General features: G+C 40.4%; 1 protein-coding gene across 10 annotated transcripts in view; it reads left to right on the top strand.

The window, feature by feature from the left end:
* Ltbp1 (latent transforming growth factor beta binding protein 1) overlaps window positions 1-26139 on the top strand; it is a 373886-nt gene that overhangs the window by 282690 nt on the left and 65057 nt on the right. For all 10 annotated transcript variants that reach the window (XM_027426071.1, XM_027426069.1, XM_027426070.1 and 7 more), the window contains 5 exons: window positions 2772-2894; window positions 9574-9696; window positions 11643-11765; window positions 18672-18794; window positions 24837-24962. In XM_027426071.1, coding sequence (XP_027281872.1) covers window positions 2772-2894; window positions 9574-9696; window positions 11643-11765; window positions 18672-18794; window positions 24837-24962 — 618 coding nt within the window. The remainder of the gene's footprint in view (window positions 1-2771; window positions 2895-9573; window positions 9697-11642; window positions 11766-18671; window positions 18795-24836; window positions 24963-26139) is intronic.

Below are 26139 nucleotides of genomic sequence, written 5' to 3'. Positions count from 1 at the left end.
GTCCATACATTTCTCAACTTGTTAACATTTTTGAAACCAAACCAGATACTAGACATGACATTCTCTTGCTGCTGTCTGGAATTTTACATGCCCCATGTCTAGGCTCGTTCTGTTCCACTATTTACTTTGGCTCTAACTCTTGGCATCTTCTCTCAAGTTGTTTGCTCTTGGTGTTTACAAAAGTAGGTTCCCACAAGCAAAGAAAGGGTAGGTAATGAGGCAGCCTGAAGGACTATTTGCTGTTGTCAGAACTAAGATTGGAGCACTGTAATTATGGGTATTTTTTGAAAGTGACTCTGGGCTCTGTGGGCAATGCCAATGGCTTCTCTCTCGGTCCGCATATGGAATGCACACTCCCAGATGTGCCTCTCTTAAGTTCTGAGTTCTCTCTTAAGAAAGAAAACCATCTTTGTAAAATTCAGGGAAAATAAGAGTCATCCAAGCTCTAAGTTGCTAAATGAAGGCAAAGTCTACGCCGGGCTGCTGGCATGCTACTTTCTGAGGACAGACAACAGCATTTTTGCTTTCTTGGTGAACAGTGGACAATGGAATAGATGTATTTAAGAGCTTTAGTGATTATGATGTTTTGGTTTGGCTGGAGAGATAGCTTGAAAGCCAGAAGCCCACACTGATCTTTCAGAGGAACCTACGTTCAGTTCTCAGCACCCATGTTGGGTGGCTCATAACTGCCTGTAACTCCAGCTTCAGTGGGGAGGAGGATACTGCCCTTTTCTAGCCTTTGTGAGCACTCACACTCATGTATACATGCTCTTCCACACAGAGACACATATGCACACAATACTTAAAAATAAATCTTCCAAAAGATAATTTTGATTAAGTTAATAGGCTAATAATACTTAGACCAGATTATAGTGATGCATGGTGTTTTAGCAATTCTGAGAGTTTTCCTTGCTGATTATTGATGTTACATTCAAATAGGTAGTGAGTGACTAACCTAAGAGCATTCAGATAGGACACAGAATTTAAAACTGGTTTTTGGTGTGTATGCAAGCTCACATGTACATTTCAGTGTGTGTGTGTGTGTGTGTGTGTGTGTGTGTGTGTGTGTGTGTGTGTGTGTGTGTGTGCGTGTGCGCATGTATGTGGAAGCCCAAGGATGACCTTAGGGGTCTTCAGCAGTCAAGGCTGATTTTATTATTTATTGAGGCAGGGTCTTTCACTGAACCCAGGGCTGGCAATTTTTGGTACCCTGCTTAGGCAACTTTTTCCAAGAATTCCCTGTCTCTGTTTTCTGAGTGCTGGCATGACAGGAGGCCACCATGCCCACTGACATTTGGGTGGGTTCTGACATTCCAAACTCTGGTCCTCCCACTTACATGACGACTCTTTTCCAACTGTGCCTCCTCCTCCTCCTCCTCCTCCTCCTCCTCCTCTCCTCCTCCTCCTCCTCCTTCTCTTCTTCTTCTTTCTTCTTCTTCATCTGTTTTTTTTTTTTTTTTTTTTGAGACAGGGTTTCTCAGTGGCTTTGGAGGCTGTGCTTGAACTTGCTCTAGGCTGGTCTGGAACTCACAGAGATCCACTTGCCTCTGTCTCCCAAGTACTGGGATTAAAGGTGTGCACCACCAACACCCAGCCCTCTTCCTTCTTAGTAGCAACCGTCGAGTAAGAACTCAATGAATGATTGTTAAATGAAACCAGTGAGAATTTAAACAATCATTTTCATTATCAGTATGGTTAGCAAATGAAAAGCACCCAAACTCATCCACTCTCTATGTTTATCACTGGACTGAACTTTGCCTATGACAGAAGTGTATTACAGAGTTTTTAAAAAATGGGCTTTGGATTCCAATCTCAGAACCACCATTTTCTTTCTTTCTTTTTAAAATTTTACTTTATTTTCTGTGTATGGGTGTTTTGCTTGCATGTATATATGTGTACCATGTGTGTATCTGGTGTCCTCTGGGACCAGAATGGGGCATCAGATCCCCTGGAACTGGACTTATAGACAGCTGTGAGCTGCCATGTGGGTGCTGGGAATTGAACCCTGGTCCTCTGTAAGAACAGTCAGTGTTCTTAACTGTTAAACCATCTTTCCAGCCCCAGAATCATCACCATTTTCTAATCCTGTGAACTTGGGCAAGATACTGAACTTCTCTAAGTATCTGTTCCTTTCTGAAAACCTTGTCCCATGTTAATTTTTCTAAAATTATAGAGAGCATTCTTTGCCCACACAGTTTCTTTAGTACCTGCTACTGTGACTATAGCATCTGTCATCTGATCTGCAGTCTCCCTTCTAGCTGCCCAATTAGCCTCTCAAGAAGCAGCCCTGGATTGGTTTTATCACACCAATTCACTGCACTGTAGAGGTGTGAATGACTTCCTCCTTCCGTTATAAGCCCAGGGTTGTCTTCCAGTCACAGATTTTTTTTCTGAAGGCTCTCCCATCTTCCTGGACCCATCAACTCTCAGAATGGTTCCTACCCCTTTCTCTAGAGATTTTATTCTGCAGGACATATTGCCCTAAAATTACCATCTCCAACCCCCTCTCCCTTCCAACAGGCCCTCCATGCATTTTTGATTTGTTTACACAGCTCATTCGGTCTGGCCTTCATTGCCCTTAGAAAATGAATGAACAGAACCATGGTCCACTGCGAAGCACAGCTGCTGCTTCTCTTCAGGACCACCTTGGAAGTCCAAGAATCTGCCTGGTGTTGTGAGGTCTGCTCTTCCCATCTTTAATCAAGCTTGATTTGATTCATGCTTTCTTTTCCTCTCTTTTTGTTTCTTTCCATTATGCAACAACTTGCAAGATGTGGACGAGTGCCTGCAGCCAAAGGTCTGCACGAATGGTTCCTGCACCAACCTTGAAGGCTCCTACATGTGTTCCTGTCACAAGGGCTATAGCCCTACACCAGACCATAGACACTGTCAAGGTAATGCTGTGCCCATTGCATTTGCACATCCTTCAAGAGTAGAATTGAGTGGCTGACCTTAAAAATGGACCGTGCTACTGTGTTTTTTTCTATTGATTACTTGGTGCATATTTGGCTCCTTATTGTGGGTCCATCCAGCTGGATTTATAAATGTCACATGTCTTGAACACTGTATTTGATATGCACAGTTTTCATCTGCCATTTGTCAGTTGTATGTTACACACATTTTACATATACTTACTAACTCTTCAAATATCTTTTTCAAGTTCACATAATATTCATAATATGTTGTCATAGTTTTCCCAACTTCTCATCATTGGCAGATCTCTTTTTAAAATAAACCTCTGCCTCAACTTTAAAATTATTTTTCTTTAAGTGTGGCAATATTTGTTAATATTTCCTGGATTTTTTAATATTAAATAGGAAAATATACACTTATGGTTCTTAAATGTGTATTTCTTTTAATTTTAAGAAGTTTCATTTTTTATCCTCATTTTCTTTGACAATTTCTTAAACACTTGCAGTTATTGATAAATATCTTATTTTTCATTAACAATTTATATTTGTTATTTATGCGTCTTTTTAATAGCTTTTTATATTTATCAAGCTTCTTATTTTCAAATAAATATGTGTGATCTCTTAATACACACTCATATTTATGTATGTGTCTTTGTACATGCATATATATATATATATATATATATATATTTGATGTGCATTTTATGGCATATTATAATTGGTCTGTATTGTCCCTAATTCTTAAACAAATTTGTGTGTGTGTGTGTGTGTGTGTGTGTGTGTGTGTGTGTGTGTGTATACACCCATAGATATTCATGTGAAGGCCATAGCAGGACATCAAGAAGTCTTTCACTGAGTTGAAGATTTGTTAAGCTAAGCTGAGTGGCCAGTAAGCTCTTGGAATTGGCCTATTTCCATTTTCCAGTGCTGGAGTTACAAAGTGCACATAGCCATCCCTGCTTTTTATGTGGCTATGGGAGATCTGAGCACAGGTCCTCCTGCTAGCAGAGTAAGCACTCTTCAACTGAGCCATTTCCTCAGCTCTCAATTATTATTTTCCTTACAACCAAACTATAGGTTGTTCTGCTTTCTTCCACTACTCTTATACCCCAAAGCATGCTTGCCCCAAGGCAAAAATGAGGAAATAATACAAGCTCTTCTTCTTTCATAAGTTAGTGTTGAACTTTAAGTGAAGGAGCTGGGATATTACGTTCTCCTTGAAGTAGGCAATTAATAAAGGAATGTCACAGTGTTCCATAGGAGATGAATCATTCTCTGCTTGTAGCAGGTGCTCTAAAGGCATTGGATCGGGTGCCCTGTTCCTTGCCCACAGTGAAATGCCAGTCAATGCCTATGAATGACATAAAGTAGACATGTCTCCATTTCTCCAGGTTCCCTCTCTGCTCACCCATACTCAGCCTTTCCTATTGACTCCTTAAAATATGCATCTTCTCAGGCCAAGTTCTACACAGGAACTTTTTAGAATTTCTCTCCCATCTTTTCTCAATAGCACCCCACCACACTTACCAGGGTAATGGTGACCAAAGATCTTGAACCTTAGATGTCATTGTCAATTCATATTCAGTTGATATGCTTACTTTATAATCATATCCGGACACTTTATCTCCCTGATTTTTTAATCTGCTGTTGAGAAAAGCTCTTATAATTTCTATCTCTATCTCATATTCCAAATGTCATTGTCCCTATTGCCTTCTTCAGCTTGTATTCTCTGACCCATCCAAGTTACCATCATGCTATCTGAGTGCTCTGGCTTATTTAGACCCAAATGCTGCTCATACCCACCTTCTTCCCCACTGCTTCTTTCATAGTGGCTCCTCTTGTGGATGACTGTGAGACCTTACATTAATAACCTCTGACTTCCAGACTTCATGTCATGCAATGTTAGCAACCTATAGTCTCTAAAGGGATGAAACTCAGACTAGACACACATTGAGTCCATGGCTGGTACAACTGTCTTCCTTTTGACCATTGCCCAAACAACTTAGCCTTCTGCTCTCTGATAATTCTCCCTAGCACCCCACTTAATTCCACTAGAAGTAGCTACCTTAACCAAATAATTAAGGCTAGGGTTATCACTGTTGTCATGAGAATGACCCAGATAACTGATGTATTTAATGACCAGAACACTTCATGTCTACATTGCTCTCTCTCTCTCTCTCTCTCTCTCTCTCTCTCTCTCTCTCTCTCTCTCTCTCTAAAAATCTATGTCCCCCCGATCTAATCATGATAAAGATATCACAGAAAAAGATATCACAAAAAAGGCATGGTACAGGGTTCTGGGAACCAAGACAACTAAACATAAAGTAGAACCCTGGTTTGACTCCAATAGAGGAAGAGAACTAGGAGAAAAGGTGTAAAATTCAAAAGAAATCCATGGTTTATTTTTTTAATGGGATGAATGAATCTGGAGACCACTGACCATGTGCACATTTAGCATGTATGAAGTCCTGGGTTCCATCCCCAGAACTTCTTTAAAAAGAAAAGCTCTGCCAGGCCTTATAAGCTGCTGTTTTGAATGGGCTGTGTTAGTTCACCATGGGCCACTTTCCTTATGTGCAGAAGGGATCAACCATGATAACAAACTGACAGAATCATGTGAAGACTAGTTGTTTTAATTCCAGCTGGGAAGTTTCTGGAGAATAGGTTGATGTGTATGCAGAAAGTGACATGACAGTCTTGGTTGTGTTTGTGACATTAGAGGCAATGAGAAAAGCCTTGTAAAATCCAAGAAGTTCGGTTCATTCTGCTTGTGTGCTGGGAGAGCCTTGAGGAGGTATTGCTGTTCTAACCTGGTCATAGATACTGAGTACGGGGGGGGGGGGGGGGGACTTAGCAGGGAGAGGAAACAGCACAGTGCAAAGATAGGAACTGGGAAAGAGCTGTTGGCTTTGCTTGGCTTTCAACCCTGCCCTCTTCACTGAGTCTCCCATTAGATAATGTCTAGGATAGAATAAAGGGAATCCTATGTTGGACTTTGGGTGCTTACAGTGAGTTAACTGCTCTCAGTACTCTGCTACCAAAGCCTTTCCTTTCTCTACTAAGAACAACTTTTTCTTTAGTTTTTTTTCCTTAAAGAACATCTTACCTCAGACTCATCCCAAATCATAAGTCTGCTTCTTCTCCAATATCTGAGGAACTACACCAATCTTACTTTGTTGACGGCCCCTAATGTTTACTTTGTCTTTACCTCATTAAATGTCCTGGTGACTTTTTGAGACTCTAAGAGTATATCTAATGTTTCAATGTATTAATTCATTGCTTCTTACTCTTAACATTATAGCATATATAATATTGTCTCATATATATGAGACAATATTATATATGCTATAATATATATTTGTATGTCCTAAGTTTATAAACAGCCATAGACAATCTATATTCTTTTCTTTGGACAGGGTTTGTCACAGCAAGATTGTTAAAAGTAAGATGTACCCTAAATGCCTATGTAATAGAAACTTACTCTTTGTTTCAATGATTCTGTCCCTCATTGGAAAAAGAAACAAAATCATCTCTAAATCTATGGTACTTCTTTTCCCTTTGGTCATTTTAAAGATACAGAGAGCACTTTGTGTAAGATAATGACATGCCATTATTCCAGGTATCTGTGTCATGACTTCTAATGAATGGCTTTGGGTAGTCTTCCTAACATAAACAAGTAGTCTTAAGTGAGGTCTGATGAACCTTGATGGTACTTGGAGGAGTGCCTATCCTCTTGGCAGATGTCCTCCTGTGGGAATACCTAATTTGCCATCATCTATGAGAAAGTCAGAAAGATGCCAAAGCAGTAAAAATTCTGTCAGATTTGATGTGAGGTCTAGCAAGAGCTGTTGTTGGTCTCAGTGTGTGTACTGATATCTCACGTGTTTTCATGCAAAGTAGAGAGGCATCTACAACCACCCCTGATGCTAAGAGGCTGAGTATTCTGGAAAGGTGCAAAATAATTCTGAGGATGAAGTTTGGCTTCATGATGCAACGTCCCTGTGCACAAACAGGAATTCTTAACAAATAAAAGTAGCTACTCACAGAACTAGTGAAGTAATTAAAAAGATTTTAATAAATGAAAGTAAGTGCAAAGTAAAATAATCCTAACTAACTGTATTCATAATGTGGAAGCTATTTTGGGAAACTTGGAATGATTTGACATCTTACTTTTCTCAGGAGAAGGGTCAGAGGATTGATAGCTCATTAGAGATTAAGCAGTCCATCTTTACTCAGGAAACAGACAACTGTCAGTCATACTAAAGGGTTTAGGACTGTACAGTGAATGGGTATTCCTGGTAAACACTTTCAGACACATTTTTTTTATTTGAATTACAAACAAGATTGAATTACATGACAATCCCAGTTCCCTTCTTCCTCCCTTCCTCCCCTACCACACCCTCAACTAAAACTCTACCTATCACATATCCTTTCTTCTAATCTACACCTGACTCAACTTTTCTGCTCCCTCATGACCTCTGCATCCTTCCTCTTCTTCCCTTCTCATTCTCGTAGCTCCTTAAGACATTTTTAGAGGCAAATAACAGTTGTATGTTGTACATCAATCATGGAACGTGGCTTCTTCCCAGCTCCCTTAGTTGCTTTATGCCTTGCTGTTTAGGTCAGAGAGAAGGCTAGTAAGGTTTGTGCATGTTCCCTTCCTCCTGCCCTCAGAGGCCTATGGTTCAGGTGGTGAAGACCCATTGTACCATGCTTTAATTATAAATTCTTTGTTGTTGTTGTTGTTTTTCAAGACAGGCTTTCTCTGTAGCTTTGGAACCTGTCCTAGAATTTGCTCTGTAGACTAGGCTGGCCTCGAACTCTCAGAGATTCTCCTGCTCTTGCCTCCTGAGTGCTGGAATTAAAGGCATGCACCATCACCACCCAGCTTAGTTATAAATTCTTCTATATTGCTAGCTATCCAGCAGAACACACGAAGGCTGGGTGATCCAGGTGAAGCAGGGCAGAATTCTCAAATTAGGCCAGACCTGTACAGTAACTGTGTTAGTTGCTTTCCGCCTTGCTTGGGCAAATACAACCTGAGAGAGGAAGGTCTTATTTTGACTCATAGTTTGAGAGTACAGTCCAGCATGCTGGGGGAGTCATGATGGTAGGTGCTCAAGACGGCTGTGATACTGTATGCACAGTGAGGAAGCGGGGATGGGTGGGTGAATGCTGGCACACAGCTTGCTTTCTCTTTTGTATGCAGTTTGGAGGTTGGAGTGCAGGTCTTTTGACCTCAGTTAACCTAATCTTGAAAATGCTCCTACACCTGCTGAGAGATTTGTCACTGATGTGATGCTAGAGCGTATCAAGTTAACAGGCAGTATAAATCATCACGGTAGACAAGCGGAGCCATGTGGAAAGCCAACCCTGATCCTACTAGGAATGCCCATGTCATAGATGAAGCCCTGCTTTCCCACAGTCCTGTCACTTCATATACATGACATTTCCAAGGACACTAATGCTTGGTAGTGTTCCTTTATGATATTACAATCCTTCTCAACATGTTGCTCTAGCTTTTGTCAAGGTTTTTTTTTTTTTTTTTTTTTTCCTATTCTGGGGTTGTTTGTTTTTTGACTGATGTTTGGCTAGTATTTAAAAATGGATTTCACTATGACGTTTTCATGCACTATTACCACATTCCCCTCTTACCTTCTGCTCCCTTCCCTACTCCCTTTTCTCTACTTCTCCAGAATATTGCTCTCCACTGCTTCATGACACAGAGCCTATTACCTTCTCTCGTTTCTTCCTCCCCTCCCCTTTAGATCACTCCCATCCTCCTATCTCTACATGAGTGCCCTAAATATACATTCTTACATGCATGTGCATATACATACATAGATGCAGACAAAGGGAGAGAGAAAGCATGTGATGTTTGTTTGGAAGTTTTTGACACAGGGTTTCCCTATGTATCTACAGAGATGGAACTCATGGCCCTCCTGTCTCAGCCTCTGCAAGTGCTGGGATTACATGTATGTGCCTGGCTCACTGAAAGGACTTTTATTAAGTCCTCAAATACCACATTCTCTCTGAGTCTTTCATTGTCATTGTATGTCCCATTAGTACCATTTTTCTCTGTTTCTGTGTTACTTTAAAAGAGAGGTCCGTCTTTTTTTTTTTTCCTCAGATTTTTTTTAATTTGAATTAGAAACAAGATTGTTTTACATGACAATCCCAGTTCCCTCCTCCCTCCCACCCTCTCCTACCACCCCCCAAACTAAAGCTCTACCTATCACATATGACAGGTAAGTCTTAATTAGCACAACTCTGTGACCTTATAATTCAAGTTATAAAAAACACACATGCTTCTGTTGCCTTCTGTAACTGCCAGGATTTGTGTTTGTTTATTCCTGATAGTTTTATTTCTGTCTTTCATACAGTGTAGTAGGCCCACAGAATCTAGTAACTGTTACCATGTGTTTTATATTCTGCCTTCCATTTTCAGCTCTAAGTTTTTACGTTGTCTTTTTCAAAGTGTTTGGATGAGATAGTGGGGAGCTGTAAGTTGCTTTTGTGATGATTTAACTTATATGTGTAGTCTAACATACTGAGTTGGTAAGGCTAGTCAAAGAACCCCAGAACACTTCGTAGGGATTACTATGTTCTTCTCTGAGGGAGTCTCTTTCTAAAAACCAGTTGCCATCATATATGTTAACAGATATTGATGAATGTCAGCAAGGGAACTTATGCATGAACGGGCAGTGCAAAAACACCGACGGTTCCTTCCGGTGTACCTGTGGACAGGGATATCAGCTGTCAGCAGCTAAAGACCAATGTGAAGGTAGGTGTGTGCCATCATGAACTACTAAGACTAGAGTGGATGACCCAGCCTATATCATTATAGTTTCAGAAACCCAGGTACTTTTACACAAGTCAGACAAGGCAATAAAATAAAATGAAGTGAAAGAAAGTAGAAAAATATGACATTGATGGCTGGTGGCTAAGCATCATACTAAGAAAAAAACTTGTTGCTGTCTATGTGACTCTTCACTACATAAAGTAACTTCCATTTAAGCATTTAAATTAATGTTGAGGTTTTATGTACTGTGATTCCACAATTAGAAAGTCACTACATTGGCCTGGTATTGTACTTAATGATTTCAGTGTGTATATATCTTCAAATTTATGTTTGTTAATTTCGGTACACTGAAATAGTTTGCCCCTTATTGTCAGAGATGATGACTGTTTCATAAGCAAAACCATTCATTGACAGCATCATTAAAGCAAGATTATCTACCTGATGCTGACTACAGAAGTATCTGCTGTTACTATTGTCTCCTTCCCCAGGCGTCCCTTTCTAGAATCTTGAATGCCTAACTAGCCTAAGAGTGTGCAGTGGCAGAATACACACAAACACATTCATGTTCACAGATGAGTTAGGCAACTTGTTCCAGAACTCCTCTTAATATGTTTACCTTTATAATCACTCACCCTATCTACCTGCAAATGAGTGGATACACAATCTGCGCATAATATAATCAGGCTACCACATTCAGAGTTCTTTGGCAAAGCCTCTCAGGTTCCATTCAATGATGAGTAGGGTGTAGCCAGAATCACCTATCTACCAGATGATCAACAGGGAAAAACCCACTCTAGTTGCCAAATGCTGAGAGAGTCAAACCAAAGGTATGACTACCACAGTGTGGGAGAAAAATGAGTTGAATTCCTCCTGGGAACTGATACATGTTTTACACCTTATAGAAACACTGGCAGGAAAAGAGAAATGCTTTCTAATGTTAAAAAAAAAAATCCTTCAACAAGTAATGTGAATTGAGTACCTATCTGAGAATGTGGTAAATGCAGCTTCTGCCACCAGGAAGTCTGTTATTACAATGTAGCCATGAGGGTGAAGTATTCGGATCCATGCAGTGTATTTTGTGCTACTGTGTGTGGATACAGTACATGACAGGTGAGTGCCTGAACTCAGGGTCATGTGACTGAAGCAAATGATGCTCGAGTTGAGGATGCTGTCTCCAGCAGGAGTGAGGAAGTGGCAATGTGGAATAGCAAGTGAGATGAGGGTGAGGGGAAGATTTGGCCAGAATCTCATTGTTTTAGAGAGATAGCGAAAAAAATGAGAATGGATAGATAGATAAATAGATGGATGGATGGATGGATGGATGGATAGATAGATAGACAGATAGATAGAGAGATAGAGAGATAGTTGAATGAAGGAATGAAGCCCAGTTTCTTAGAGTCCAAGAGACAAATTAGAAATGACAAGGAGGTAATAATACATATGCTGTGCTACTTAAAAACAAAATAGTGACAAACCTTTTCTATAATGGACCAGATAATAAGTGAATATACAGAGAGGTTTTAAACAAAACTTTATTTATACTAATTAGTAGTAGCCTGACCTTTCCTTTAGGCTATTATAAGCCTGCATGTTTCAAAGCAAGTGTCAAAATTGAATGTATCAAAATGGGGTTTACAAATGACAGCAAACTATTTGGTACCTCTAATTTTTTCTTTTTTTAAAATTTTTTATTATTTTTAATTACTCATATCTACATATGCTACCTATAATTAAATAGTGAAATATATATACACAGATGGTTTACATTTTTAAATTTATTGGAATTTTCCTATTGTAGAGTTATACTTTTTTCCAGCTTAGTGTATTTTACATAATGAAAGGTCTTGCTCAATTATAAACCAGAAATTTCTCTATCTTCTATGATACAAATGATGGATTCTAGTCTCTCTGTGCTGTTTTGTTCACAGATATTGATGAATGCCAACACCATCACCTCTGCTCTCATGGGCAATGCAGAAACACAGAGGGCTCCTTTCAATGTGTGTGCAACCAGGGTTACAGAGCATCCGCTCTTGGAGACCACTGTGAAGGTGAGCATTGCCTCCTGCCTCAGGACCAGAACATGCTACTGTCTGAAGCAATCTGGGGTCTTCCTACCTGCTGTGTAGGAGCTCAGTCTTTGCCTTCATAGTTGAGGGCTAGCTCCCTACAAAGGGTTCTATTCCACTGTTATATGAATGGACAAAGAAGAGAGTAGACTGCAAATTTTCTTAGTGCCAGTGATGGATGCTTACTCTGGGTACGTGGCTCTGACCTGTACTACCTCATTTGTACAAAACTGTCTTCTAAATGGCCCAAACAAGCAAACCTAGCTTAATTTTCCATACCAGCTGAGGGCTTTACAGAGCTTAGTTTTTCTGTATGAAACACTTCTACAAGGTACCACACACATCTAGCCCTGGACAGTTGATGGTGGCTTAGAACCTGCATGAGGTGTTCTGGGCTCCTGGCCAGCTCATACATGAGAGTATTTTCTCCTGGCATGGTATTTATCTCTCTGTCACCACCATCTCATCAGTTATGAACATTCTTTGTTTTGGGGGCCCATCCAAGGAGCATTATTTCCAGCTTACCTTCCTTTTTAGTACATGTGTAATCTGTCAGTTGTAAAGTCAGACCTACGAACATCCAGGCTGTGTCTCACATGCAGCATCAGTGTGTCAGAGTGAGGGGTGGTGTTAATTTTCTCATTGCTGCGATCAAAATACCAGACAAAAGGAAATCTGAGGGTGGAAGGATTTCTTTTGGTTCGTAGTTTGGATATACAGTCTGCCATGATGGGGAAGGCATGGCAGCCAGAGCTGTTTGAGGCTGAAACAACAGGAGGGGAAGGCTTATTGCTCATATTCTCAAGGATCAATAGGCAGAGGCAGAATGGGAAGTAGACTTGGACTCATTCCCTAGTGGCTACTTCCTCCAGTTCTCTAGAGGTTCTTTAAAGTCCCACAATCTCCAAAAACAACACCGCCTGCTAGAGACCAAGTGCTCAAACTTATGAGCCTAGTGGGAGAACACACAGACATACCATCACAGGGCCCAAGTTCTACCATTGTCTTAGTCAGTGTTCTATTGCTGTGAAGAGACACCATGACCACGGCAACTCTTAAAAAGGAAAGCATTTAATTGGGACTTGATTACAGTTTCAGAGGTTTAGTCCACTGTCATTATGGTGGGAAGTAGGGTGGCGTGCAGCCAGACGTGGTGCTAAAGAAGTAGCTGAGAGTTCTATATCTGGCTCCACGGACAGCAGGAAGAGAGACTCTGGGATTTGCTTGGGTCTTCTTTGAAACCTCAAAGTCTACCCTCAGTGACACACTTCCTCCAAAAAGGCCATACCTACTCCAACAAGACCACGCCTCCTAATTCCTTTCAAGTTGTGCTACTCCCTGATGATCAAGCATTCAAATATATGAGCCTATGGGGGCCACTCTTATCCAAACCACCACAACCATTTTCAAGAATGATCTCCTGGCAGCACATTTAATAGTTCCACATTCCTAGCTCAGTTAGCTGGGGAAGAGCCATTGTGGATTATAGCATGCTGCATTTTATAAGACAGTTTGGCACAAGTATTCTTAAAGTGGCTGAGTACCTATCTGCTGCTTTTAGGAGCATCAAGTGACCCAGTCCCTTTAAAAGGCAATTTGGGGCTAATTTCAAAGGCTTTAAAATGCATGTTGTCTGTGTACCAGTAAGTTGGATTTTACCCTAAGGTAATAATATTTCTCAAGGTTTAATAACATGGACAAAATGCCATCATCAGTATTTCTACTGAAAAATAAATGGGTAATCAAACAAGTTGTGAAACCACATGATACCTGAAAATACTGTTCTGGGGGAACTTCAATATATGGGCTAATGATTCCATATGATGGCATCAAAGGAAGAAGAAACAGTTGGGTTAGAGGGAGTTCTGTGTTGTGAAGGGCCTGCTATGGAAGGTGTTTTTAGGAAGTCAGTAGCAAGACCCACACAAAGACGTGGGAAACCTAAACTGACAATCATTGACTCTTCTAACCTGCTGCTTGGCCAAGCCAAGAGGGTCACCAGGCCATTCCTGAATTTTTAAAACTTTTTATATGTATAGTTGTTTTGTCTGTGTATATGTCTGTGCACCATGTGTGAATACAGTGCTTCTGGAAGCCAGAAAAGGGGGTCAGATCTCCTGGAACTTGAGCTACAGATTGTTGTGAGTTGCCATATAGGTGATGGGACTCAAACCCAGGTCCTCTGGAAGAGCAGCTAGTGTTCTTAACCACTGATCCATCTCTCCAGCCCCAGTCATGACTGAAATTTTTATAGTATTCACCAGAGAGAGGATTGTTTGTTTGTTTGTTTGTTTGTTTATGTGCTTGGTTTTTAGAGACAGGGTTTCTCTGTGTATCCCTGAGTGTCATGGAACTCACTCTGTAGACCAGGATGGACCTGACCTCACAGAGATACACCTCAAGTACTGGGATTAAAGGCATGCGACACCACCACTGGGCAGAGAGTTTATTTTTTTATCCTGGCCTTTTAAAACACTTGTAAGCTGGGCGTTGGTGGTGCATGCCTTTAATCCCAGCACTCGGGAGGCAGAGGCAGGCAGATCTCTGTGAGTCTGAGGCCAGCCTGGTCTCCAGAGTGAGTGCCAGGATAGGCTCCAAAGCTACACAGAGAAACCCTGTCTCTAAAAAAAAAACCTAAAAATATTCATTGCATGACAAGCCAAAAAATAACCTTTAACCAACTTATACTTTATTAATATATATGCTTATAAGATATAATTATATTCCACTGGAAAGTTCCTTTGGATGTGTAATGAAGCTCATTTCTCTTAAAGTCAGGATTAATTTCCCCAGTGTTTGGGTTATAAATAGGACTGGAGTCCATCCAGCTAACTCAGAGCTCCCTTTGAAACTACATTAGCGCTTCAGCCTGCTAATTCCCACCTAGTCCTGTTTCCATCCCTCACCAGTGGAATGTATTTTTGCCATAATTAACTGTCTGTGAATGGTCACATACCTCGCACAGCTGTGAGAGGAAGAGCCATCCTTCTTGTTAGACTTTATATTTATATTTACATGTGTAATTTTTTTCTCAGTTTCAGTGGAGACCTGGTCTTCACGCACTATTTTCCCACATCCCTGCCAGCCTCTGAGAGTCAGAAATTAAGTGTTGGCTCACACCTGTGTGCAGCAGGCTCAGCCTGATGCTGGTGACCTCCTTGTCCTAGTTCTTAGAGATCTCAGGTCCTTCGGCATACAAAAGGCTCTGCCTCCGACCTGCTAAGGTCTAACTTAATTCCATACCTACCTGATCCTATTCCCCAGTTTGTTTCCCTGGTAGGCTCCTTTCAGAGTCTCAGAAGATAGTACTTGTCATCCTGAGGCCCTTGTGTCTTTGTGGTTGATATGTCAACAACAACAAACACAACCACAACAAACAAACAAACAAAATAAGACAAAAAACAGTGAGAAGTCATAGTTTTTTCTTTTCAGGTCAGACTCGTGCATTTATATATTTGTTTATCATAATCATTTAGTGCTGAATTTGTAGGAGCCTGTATTGTAGGTATAGAGCATATATTAAAAACTGGAAATCCCTGCCCTCATGGAATTACCTTCGTTCTAGTGAGGAAGTTAACAAAAGGTGTGAGAAATAAGCAATAGGCATAGCTTGTTAAGTGGTAATAACTTGTAAAGTGGGATACATGTGGAGTTCTGAAAATGGATGGTTTTAAATAAAGGAAGTATTGGTTTCCTTTGGTCACCGACTTGTGAATATTTATGAGAAGAACATTGAATTCAAAGTAATAGCAGGTGTTGAAGCCCCAAAGGGGCAGACTCTGTGGATATTGAGAGTTCCACATGACATGTTCAGTTTGCCATCCCAGAGTGAGTGTTCAAGTTTGAATAGCAAATGAATTGGATGCTAGTATCTAGAATTGAGGGGCGAGCCCTGGGCTGTGAGCCATCATCATACATGTAGTGTTTAAAGCCATGAGATTGAGTGCAGTCACTCCAGAGGAAGAATTGTTGGAAAAGAGAAGAGCTCCTGGGTCTTCCAACATGTAGAACAGGGGTAGGAACAAGCAGAGGGAACTGAGGAAGTGGCATAGGAAGGAAGGAAGCTGGACTCCAAACCAAGAAAAAACTTCAAGGAGAGGAAAGAATTATAGACTGTGCAAACATGACTATCGGTCAAGGAAGGCCCACATCAGACCATGTTATTTAACAATGCAGAGGTGGTGGGGGAAGTGACCAGATTCCACTGTCACTTTCTGAAAAATGTGTTCCTTCATTCCTCAGAAGACTCTCTGTTTACCCCACCCCATGGGATACCATCCCATGTTGAGCACTCTTGATGTTCAAGTTATCCTTTCATTATCTTGGAGGGAGGCAGGATCTCACTGTTAGCCCAAACTGGCATCAAGCTAACTATGCAACACAAGCTGCCCTCAATCTTGTCATCCTCCTGCCTTAGCTCCCAAAGTGGGCTGTCAAGCATGCACCACCATGTATAGTCCTCACTCTGGTTTGTTTTTTTTTCAATATTGTTGCAGATATTGCAAACATGAATAAAAATCTTGACTATATGATAACTAAGAGTTTTTAAGTCTATATGTTTATTTGCAAACACTTTAAAACAATGCCTTTTTCTCTCAAAATTTGATATATGAATGAAAATAAGATAATTAAATATTTCTGTTCACAGACTTCTTTGTGCTGACACAGATTTCTGGGTCATATACTGTTTCTTCTTGTTGAACTTCACATTCTCTGGATTTGACTCAAGTTGAGGTTTTTTTTTCTTTAATGCTAACAATCAAATACATTTCATATCACTTTGTTACTGTCTTTTCGTAAGGAGCAAAGAAAGGAAGGCTGATTTAAAATCAGCTTGCCCCATATTTACCCACTAGAAAAGCTGTGGAGTTAGCCAAATACATATGGAAAAATTGAATGTCTCTTCTACTGCCAGGAAGAAACTAGTGTGTGAAATGATACAGCCATTTTAGGAAGCAATTTCTAAAAACATTAAACATAAATCTACTCTAAGATTTAGCTATTGTAAATCCCAGTAATTTACTTAACTAATATAAAAGCACGTTCACATGAAGACATACCCATGTGTGTTTGTTTGAAGTAGACAAAATGGCAGTAGTCTAAGTACCCATTAAAAAGACGAAGGGGTGAAAAGATTATATTCATATAATGAAATACTACTTGACAAAGAAGAGTGTGGATGAGTCTCAGAAATACTGTGAATTGATGATGCCAAAGACACAAAGGGATCCTACTTGGGGGGTGGGTGGGGGTGGAAATATGGGTAATGGAACCACGGTGGTGGTTGTAGGGTATGTATGCCAATGTTTTGGTACACTGAGCTGGACTCTCAAAATAGCTGTTATTTATTGTGAGTTATACTTCAAAGAAGATAGATGATGCAGTTGCATTGACATGGCGTGTCACATACGTTTTGTGTTTTACAGTAGCCATGCTTGGAACATTGCCAGTATGAGTAAACACTCACTCATCATAACTTGATCTTGACAGGCTGACATGATAAGCCTCCCTTGTCCGTTTTTTGTATAGCAGTTCCTTCATTAGTTAATTTGGTTCAACGAGGAATTCAGTATCCTTGAACCAGAAGGTGGCAAGTGTGGGGGAGACAGCATCACTTTCTATATTCACTTCCTCCTTGAAATTCTCCTTTGCATCAGCAACCCCCAGAATTACTTGCAAGAAATGCCGTGAATGCCAAATTCCGAGGAGACAAAGGAAGGATTGTTCTTCCATTTTCTTGAACACTAATTATTTAAATCTTGCACAGACCCAGCAGAGGAAGGGCTTGTGGAGTGTGTTAGGAGTAATGGTCTCTGACTAGAAGTCTCTATGGTGATATACAGCCCTGGAAACATCTGCCTGATGTGAACCTCTGCATCACTGAGACCGTCTTGAATCATCACAGTCAAAACTCGGGTTGGCTGGTTGTGAAACACTTGGAGTTGGACATATGCTTTATATATAGTTGCTAAAAATCTACGCAGTCTGTTTAGGAGAGTTGCTAAGACTTAACAAGGATTCTGCTCTAGTTGATTCCACAAGTAAAGTCTCCCCCATTGGTCTATTGCCAAGACATCAAGTAAGACCTTCGCTGATCCTTGTATCTTTTCTCTAAATTGCCTCTAAATTTAGTAGCATTCTTTTGTTAGGTAATTATATTTTGCAATAATTCTTATGTTAATTTGGGGGACCTATAGCACAGTGGAATGGGATACGTGTTTATTTTTATTAATACACAGGCATTTGGTGTTCTGGGTTTAATAACATTTCTCTTTGGTGTGGGGACTCTTGCCAAGCACTTTCAAACCAGATCTTATACATTGATCAAGGAGTTAAGTGTGCTTAAGATACACTTAACAACATGTGCTTTTAAAAATGTATTCTCTGTTATCACAGAGAACACAAGTCAATTATTGTTTAATAAAAAATTGTGATGCTTCCTCTCCCTATTCGTTGTATTTGGTGTTTAAAACTTCCATGTAGCACTCAGGAGTCTGAAGCAGGAAAATTGTGAGTTCCAGGCCAACCCAGTGTCTAACTGACACTGTCTCAGACATATAATTTCTGTGTTTATTCAAAGATGAAATCTTTCTGGATGGCCTTTGCACTCAGGGAGCTGAGGCCAGAAGATTGACACTTTCAGAATGGGCTACATAACAAGACAATTAAGCTAAAAAAAAATGTTTCCAAATATTTCATTTAAAAAAACTGCCATCCATTTAAAACCATGTACTTAAAACACAATGTGTGTTTATGTGATTTTTGTGTGTGTGTGTGTGTGTGTGTGTGTGTGTGTGTGTGTGTGTGTGTGTGTGTGTGTGTGACACATAACATGGATAATCTTCCTTATATTATTTGCTTACTTCTAACTTGCACACTGGCTTGCAGATATCAATGAATGCCTAGAGGACAGTAGTGTCTGCCAGGGAGGAGACTGCATCAATACTGCGGGGTCCTATGACTGCACATGCCCAGATGGATTCCAGCTAAATGACAATAAAGGATGTCAAGGTACTATTCTTTCCTTTTTATTGCATACATGGTTGTTCAGTTCTTTGGTGCTTCCTGACAATCTTGCTTTATCCATGCATAACTGATGGCATTTTGCATGATGGAAGTGTGTTTCTGAGGTCTGCATCAAGCACAGGGATGTGTTTCTTGGAACCACACTGTATTAAACAAAGCTTGCATGTCCCATAAACCATATTTCTGAATCTGAGGTCGCTTGTGCTTTGCCGGACCTTATGGGTATTTGTTTTTAAATTATTGTTTAGCTTGTTTGTGACTAACATGAATGTATTTCATTTTGCCTCAGATGTAATATTTGTCCTTTTTATGATGCCATTTTTGTCCAGTATCTACCATTTCTCTCTCTCATTAATGATTTGGTTAAAATAAAGAACAGGAATTCATATTTTTCAAAGTGCTTATCAACATCTATTGTCCCAAACAATAATACTGCTGATACAGGATGCTAATAAGGACACAGTAACACAAGTATGAATATGTACCATCACAGTAACTTAAATCAAGCACTCACTGTTGGTGCCTCTTTCAATTCTTACAGCTATGTAAAAGGTAGTTTTCCTTATATTCCATTTATGTGTGAATAACTGAGACCCAGAGCCGCTAACGTGCATGCTCAGTCTTCTCTAGTGAGGAACTGAGGTCGGAACCTACAATCAAGGAAGACAGTGAGGTTAAATGATTTTTCTACAGGAAGACATAACTGACTTTATTATTTTTGTTTTGAGTTTGTGGTGGTAGATCCTGTGTCCAATACTGTTAGCTGCATCTTCCTACCACCACTAGTTTACCTGCACTTATCAGTCTTAGGCACTAGTGACATTTCTCAGTGGTAGAGCACTTGTCTAGTATGAGAGAGGCCTGGGGATCAATGCCTTGGGTGAGGGGAAATGAATGAATGAATGAATGAATGAATGAAGAAATGGATGAATGACGAACAGGTTATGCCTATTTTCCCACCAAAAATGTACTATTGTATTTACATATGTTTATTTCTGATACATAGATAAGTGTTTTATGTTTCTCTGCTATTATAAAATTATGCATAATATTCAAAATACTAATTAGATAACACATACGAATATTTTTATTGTTATTATTACCATTGATTGCCACAAATGATCTCTCCTCTGGTATGTTCCAGACAACCCACATCCTTGACAAAAAGGGTGTCTTCTGTCTAAGATATGATACTAGAGTAACATAATGCTTTGTATGTCATAGCCATGTTCCCCCATGTGTGAATTGTGAAAGACCGAACCTTTCTCTTAAGGTCTTTTGGAATTAATTCCATCCTTGGTCCCAAGATTTAAATATACTCCATGTAATTCATTTGATATTAGGTATTTCTTTGCTTTCATAACACAATAAGTGAGATTGGGGTTTTAATTTTTCCAAAGTAGAAATGGAATGTGCTCAAACTTGATGCTGTAGAGAAGGAACATTTGAGTTGTATGATTCTGTCAAAATATTTCCATTTTAGGACTTTAAACAAAATTAATCTTGATTTATATAAAAATGCCAGGAGATGAAAAAAGTTGAAAAACCTAAGAAATTTGAATCTTGATCTTTATTATAGGATTTTTGGCTGGAAAAGTGATATTTTCTTTCCTAATTTCTTTTGGCTAAATAGAGGCAAAACCAGGTCTCAGTACAAATGGCCCAAGAGCTCATACTGAACATTTTATCATTTACCTTCTAGAGTCAAATCCCCCAGAACTCACTCAGTCATCTGACTCATTAATTGTACCATGTTCTCTCAATACATGAAATCCCTCTCTGTGGTTTGAGATCAACTTTCAAAGATGTGACTGCTCCAAAAGTGTGGTGGTTAATAACTGTCCATCATTAGTAAATTTGTTCTGTTATGTGTTGCATCCTTTTCTCAGAATGAATGGATGGGTCAGCTTGAAAGAATTGAGTTCAAATATATGATAAGCATTTTTTCTGGTGTGTGTGTGTGTGTGTCTGTGTGTGTGTGTGTGTGTGTGTGTGTGTGTCTGTGTCTCTGTGTCTGTGTCTCTGTGTCTGTGTCTGTGTCTGTGTGTGTCTGTGTGTATACAAGCCCACACATGGAGGTCAGAAGACAACTTGCAGGAGTCAGCTCTCTTCTTCCACCATATGAGACCAATAGATCCAACTCAGGTCATCAAGTTTGGCAGCAAGTGCCTTCTCACTGGCATTTCTGAAGCAGGTTCCATGTGCTGTTTAAGTGATATGTAAAAATCTGTGTCATTGCTCATTTTGTCCTATTAGGCTGTTTCCACAAGTGTGCATACTCACTCCCTTTGAGTGAGCTCCTCTGCTGTCACTGGAGGCAGCTCTGTGATCATTTAGTCTGCCTACTCTGATTATGTCAGTGCTCTGTTTAGAGCGGTGGTTTCCGAGTTTGTCCTGATGCTGAAAATGCAATGAATGGCAATGTTACTACCCAGTGACCATTGTTGAGAAACTGTGAGATAGGCATGAACTTTGGCAGCCTTACCTTCTGAAAGTCGACATTTTCAGTCAGAAGTGTGCTTAAGATTTCTCTTTGTCCCCCAAAACTAATGGTGATGTGCAGACAGTATGGAAATTCCATGTTAATAGTCTCTGCAAGAATGTGGCAGGGTACACTAGAGATTCAGAGCACACTTCAGTTTCACGTTTTGACTTACACATGCCAAACTGTGAATTTCTATGGCATTCCGGACCCGTGAAAGAAATCCAACTTAAATATAGTCTGGCTTTCGGCTCGGAGTTACTAGCAGCATAGCTCAGAAATGAATGCTTCAATAAGTACAATCCAAATTGAATGCACATGTTTCGCTAGCTTCAGATATTCGGGTTGTTCTTTTTTAGCAGTTTCCTGGAAGAAAGTCTGGGAATTCGCCTGCAGTTCCTGTCGTCAAACTTTTTAGACAGTTCCTTATTAACCAATGACTTCTTAGAAAACAGAATCTTTGTGTAGGGTGTTTACCAAACAAAGCTGCAAAGTGTTGGTTGTTTCTAAAGGGCTTCATCAAGCCACAGAGTAAAAGCAGAAAGGAAGTTTTAGGGAGCCTTGAGAACTTGACAGATGAGCTTGCGTATGGTATTGATGTTCAGGGCAGCTGAGCTCCTTGGCCAGATGGAGGTGATCCTAGGTGTAGTTTGGAGGGCAAGAACAGAACTGACAGAGCTGAAGTGCAAAAGAAGAGAAGTATTCAGATTGCCGACGTAATGGATGATCAGCAGGTGAGGAAGAAACAAAGGCTTTATGAAAAGCAAGAATGTGAAATCATACTGAGAAATAGGCAAGTAGAAAACAAGCTGCATGTCCTTAAGAGACATGAAGATGATAAGAGGAAAATATGACTGGTCTCTGCTGATTTTCCTTTCATTTTATGTTGGCTTTTAAAGCTAACATACAAAGTAATGGGTTTCACCGTGGCGTTTTTGTACATACTTTGTGCTTATTGGCCCCCACTTTCCTCCCTAGTCTCCTTGGCCCCCTCTTCCGTGCTCCCTCCCTGCCCCAGTTGTGTCTCTTCTGCTTTCATGTCACGTGCCTTCAGTTATGCTTGTTTTCCTGCCCTTCTTTAAGATCTTCCCCTCTCGAGGTCCCTTTCTAGTTTCATGGCTCACACCCCACACACATACACAAATTAAGGTCCCCATATGAGAACAAGCATGCTGTTTTTGTCTTTCCAAGTCTGACTTATTTCTCTGAAATAATGATATCCAGTTCCAGTCATTTCCTTGCAAATGCCATGATTTCATTTTTCTTTATGGCTGAATAAACTTCTATTGTATTTATACAATGGTAATATTTTTTTAGCCATTCATTTATTGATGGCTGTCGAGGCTGGTTCCATTTCCTAGCCATTGTGAACAGTGTAACAATAAATGTGAATCTCAAAGTATCCCTGTGGTGTATTGACTTGAGTCCTTTGGGTACACAGGAATGGTGTAGCTGGGTCACATGATACTTCCATTTTTAAATATTTTAGAAATCTCCAGATTGTTTCCACAGCAGCTGCATCAGTTTATACTTCTGCTGGCAGCGAATAAAGGTTCCTCTTTCTCCAGATCCATACTCAGCAGTATTCATTAATGACAGCCTGTCTGACAAAAGTGAGATGGCACCTCAGGGCAATTTAATTTTCACTTTCTCCGTATAGACCAAGGTGTGCAGTACTTTCCAAAATATGTATTGTCTGTTTGTATTTCCTCTTTTGAGAACTGACTATTCAGTTTGCTAGCCTACTTATTGACTGGAAGATTTCTTGGTTTCATGTTTAATTTTTGTAGCTCTTTATATATTCTAGGTATGAAGTCCTTGTGTGAAATATAGTTGAAAAGACTTTCTCCCATTCTGCTTGTGTGTCTGTTCTGCTGTCTGTTCCTTTTGATGATGGTCTGTTGTTTCCTTTCTTTGCTTCAGCAGTGGGTAAGCCAAGAAATATAGGTTATGTGGCTATGGAGAGATGTAGAATCAGGGCTAATAAAGAAAAGCAGTGAGTCTGTGGTTGTTAGAAGTTATTTTATACAGGGATTAGCAGGACCAGCAGAAGAGCCTCCAGAAGACCTGTATGCACTGAAAGTGGTTACTTTTCAAGGAAAAGAGTGGGGTTGTAGCTCAGCATGCTCTAAAAGCCACTGTGAAGAACTCGGATCTGGACTTTGTTAAGCTGCACATATGTTCTGCTTATTTTGCTGTGAGCTTCCTGTTTGCCAGGGATCCATCCTATTCATCCATTTATAGAGTGCATTCAGAAAACACTTGAACTGAAATAAAGTTGAACTTCTAAGAAGAAATATTGAGGACCTATTTAGTAAAAGACAAGAGAGACCCCAAGGAACTTAAGGTTACCAAAGTGACCTGCTTGGATAGTGCTGAGAACATGTGATCATGTTTTTTTCGGACATCAGTTACCTAAAAGAATCCAAACCAATCACTGTTCCATTAGTAAATTAGATATGGCAAGAAATTTTATGGTGGATACTCATGACGTTATTGGTATACAACACGAAGGTAAGGAACTCACAGGTCACACATGCTGATCTTTTCAAGAAGCAAACAGAGTCATGAGGGACACAGATGAGTGAACTAGCCAGGACAATGCAGTGCTTGATCCATTGTGTGTGTAGTACTACTGTGACTAGGTAAGCTGCCCTTGGCTTCCCTGTGTTCTTGTCATCAAGGGCGATGTTAGCCAACATGATTAGAAATGGTTTGAAAGAACATTTTGCTTTCTAATTTCACATGTTAACAGTACTTAGAGTGCCTCTGTCTCTCTGGCCTTGGAAGCATAAGGACAACAGAATATAAGATGTTCGCCCTTTGCCTATAGCATCAGCTGTTTACAAATCATAACAGCAGCCACTTCTGGACCTCTAGGTTTGTGTTAAGCCTTCCACTAAACACTTCACCGTTACTCAGTTCATCATCACAAAGACATGCAAATCATAACTTCCCTGGCCTTCTTTTCCTCTTATTTTTTCCATTATTCATTTTCAGTGAAATGTAGATTGGAATTTATTTCCAATATATCCAGCAGATATTTATGGAGTGGCACCTATGAGCTAAAGACTATATTCAAGGCATTCCTGGTTTTGCCCTGAGGAAGTCCACCTCCTGGGAAGGGAGAAGCAGGTGTGACAGGACTCCAGTACTCTAGGACTCTGGGGGGTGGGGGTGGGGGAGGGGGAGATGACAGGGAGGAAACATCATTCTCATTGATGACTGTTTCTCAGATTGCTCATTAATAGTGCTCAAGGCTCTGCTATGTCTAAGCAGGCCAACTATGGGCTGAACCTTGAAGATGGCTGTTTTTATAGGCTGACATGGTTGAACAGTCACTGTCATGTGGGTCACCCTAAGTCCTCTGCCCCTTCTGACAGTTCAGCTTGTCTTGTGGTCTCTAATGTGGACAGGTGCCACAGCTGGGTCAAGAAAGAGAGGTCAACCTCTTTCAAAAATAAGTTTTCCCTTCTGTGTGACTGGTATTAGAGGGAAACAATAGGTCTCATTTCAAATATTTGTAATTCTCTTTTCAATGGCAGACATTAATGAGTGTGCACAGCCGGGGCTCTGCGGTACTCATGGAGAGTGTCTAAACACGCACGGGTCTTTCCACTGTGTCTGCGAACAAGGGTTCTCCATCTCTGCAGATGGTCGCACGTGTGAAGGTAAGAGAACCCATAGGAAATCCTGTAACTCTGGCCCGAGGAAGCTGAGAGACAGCTTTCTGTTGTGCAGGCAAAAAGGCTCCAAGGCTTAAAAGGTATGTGTAATTCAAGACTCAAGGCTTCTGCATGTCAAGGTGACTTGCTCTGAAAAGCATAGCTGGCATTTACAAGTAGAATAACCTGAGGTTGTGGTGGTGAAAATACACACAGGTGGTTCCCACACCCACGCCACATTAAGGAGTGAAAACTGTTGGAGCTGAGGATTCTGGGTGGACATCGTGACTTTTTTTTTTCCTGTTTCGATTATCTTTTGTGTAAGTCATCTTGCTTATTCTCTTTATAAGATGTAATGCCCTGCTTGACTTCTCTGTCGAGTTGGGAACAGGGAGTGTCTAGAATTATTCCTCTCATCTCACCTCTAAGCCAGTCCCTTTTCTCACTTACCCACATTGTATATGATCCTGCAAAGGCCTGTTAGACTATTAGCACTGATTCCTGTTTGCAGGTCACAGCAATGGCTGTTAGTTTTATGCTCTTCATGACATTATAGTCTGAGAAATGGAAGAAAATTCCATCTAAACATTTTTTAAAGCAACATAAGATTGCCATGATCCAAGTCCATTGTATCTTTTTCAAGATCTAGGTTATTGAAATGCGACTGCATTTTGAAGAAGTACCTTGTAAATGTTCTATTCTAGGCCTAAGAGAGTACCTGGAAAGAGAGTACACTCTGAAAAAAACAAAAACAAACAAATAAAAACCTACTGCAGCAGGAAGTGTCTGCTCTTTTGCTAGTACTACAGTGGAACCCGGCCGAGGCCTGGCGTCCAGGTTCAGCTGAAACCAATTATTATATTGGGAGGAATAAACTGATCTTATAAAACAGAGATTGTTGAAATTGTTCTCCTGCTGAGCAGACAAAACATGGAGGCCAGATTTGGCTGCGATGGGAGAAAGATAGTGCAGGGTGGAGCCGGAGCAAACAGAGCGAAGGGTTTGGAAGGAATCCCAAGTGGGGAAACAGAGGAAGGCAGCATTGTAATGTGGGCGATGGGAGATTTACAAGGAACTCGGGCTTTGGTGCTTGTGTTTTATGTTAAGTTTATGTCTGGGGCTCTGAGGATGTAGCCTTTTGAGAAGACACTGTGTGAGCACATCTTCCCCCAGCTGAGGGGGG

This window comes from Cricetulus griseus, chromosome 7 (assembly GCF_003668045.3).
Source record: "Cricetulus griseus strain 17A/GY chromosome 7, alternate assembly CriGri-PICRH-1.0, whole genome shotgun sequence".
Lineage (NCBI taxonomy): Eukaryota > Metazoa > Chordata > Mammalia > Rodentia > Cricetidae > Cricetulus > Cricetulus griseus.
The sequence above is the reverse complement of the archived record's forward strand: the minus strand, read 5'-3'. Positions and strand labels throughout refer to the sequence as shown.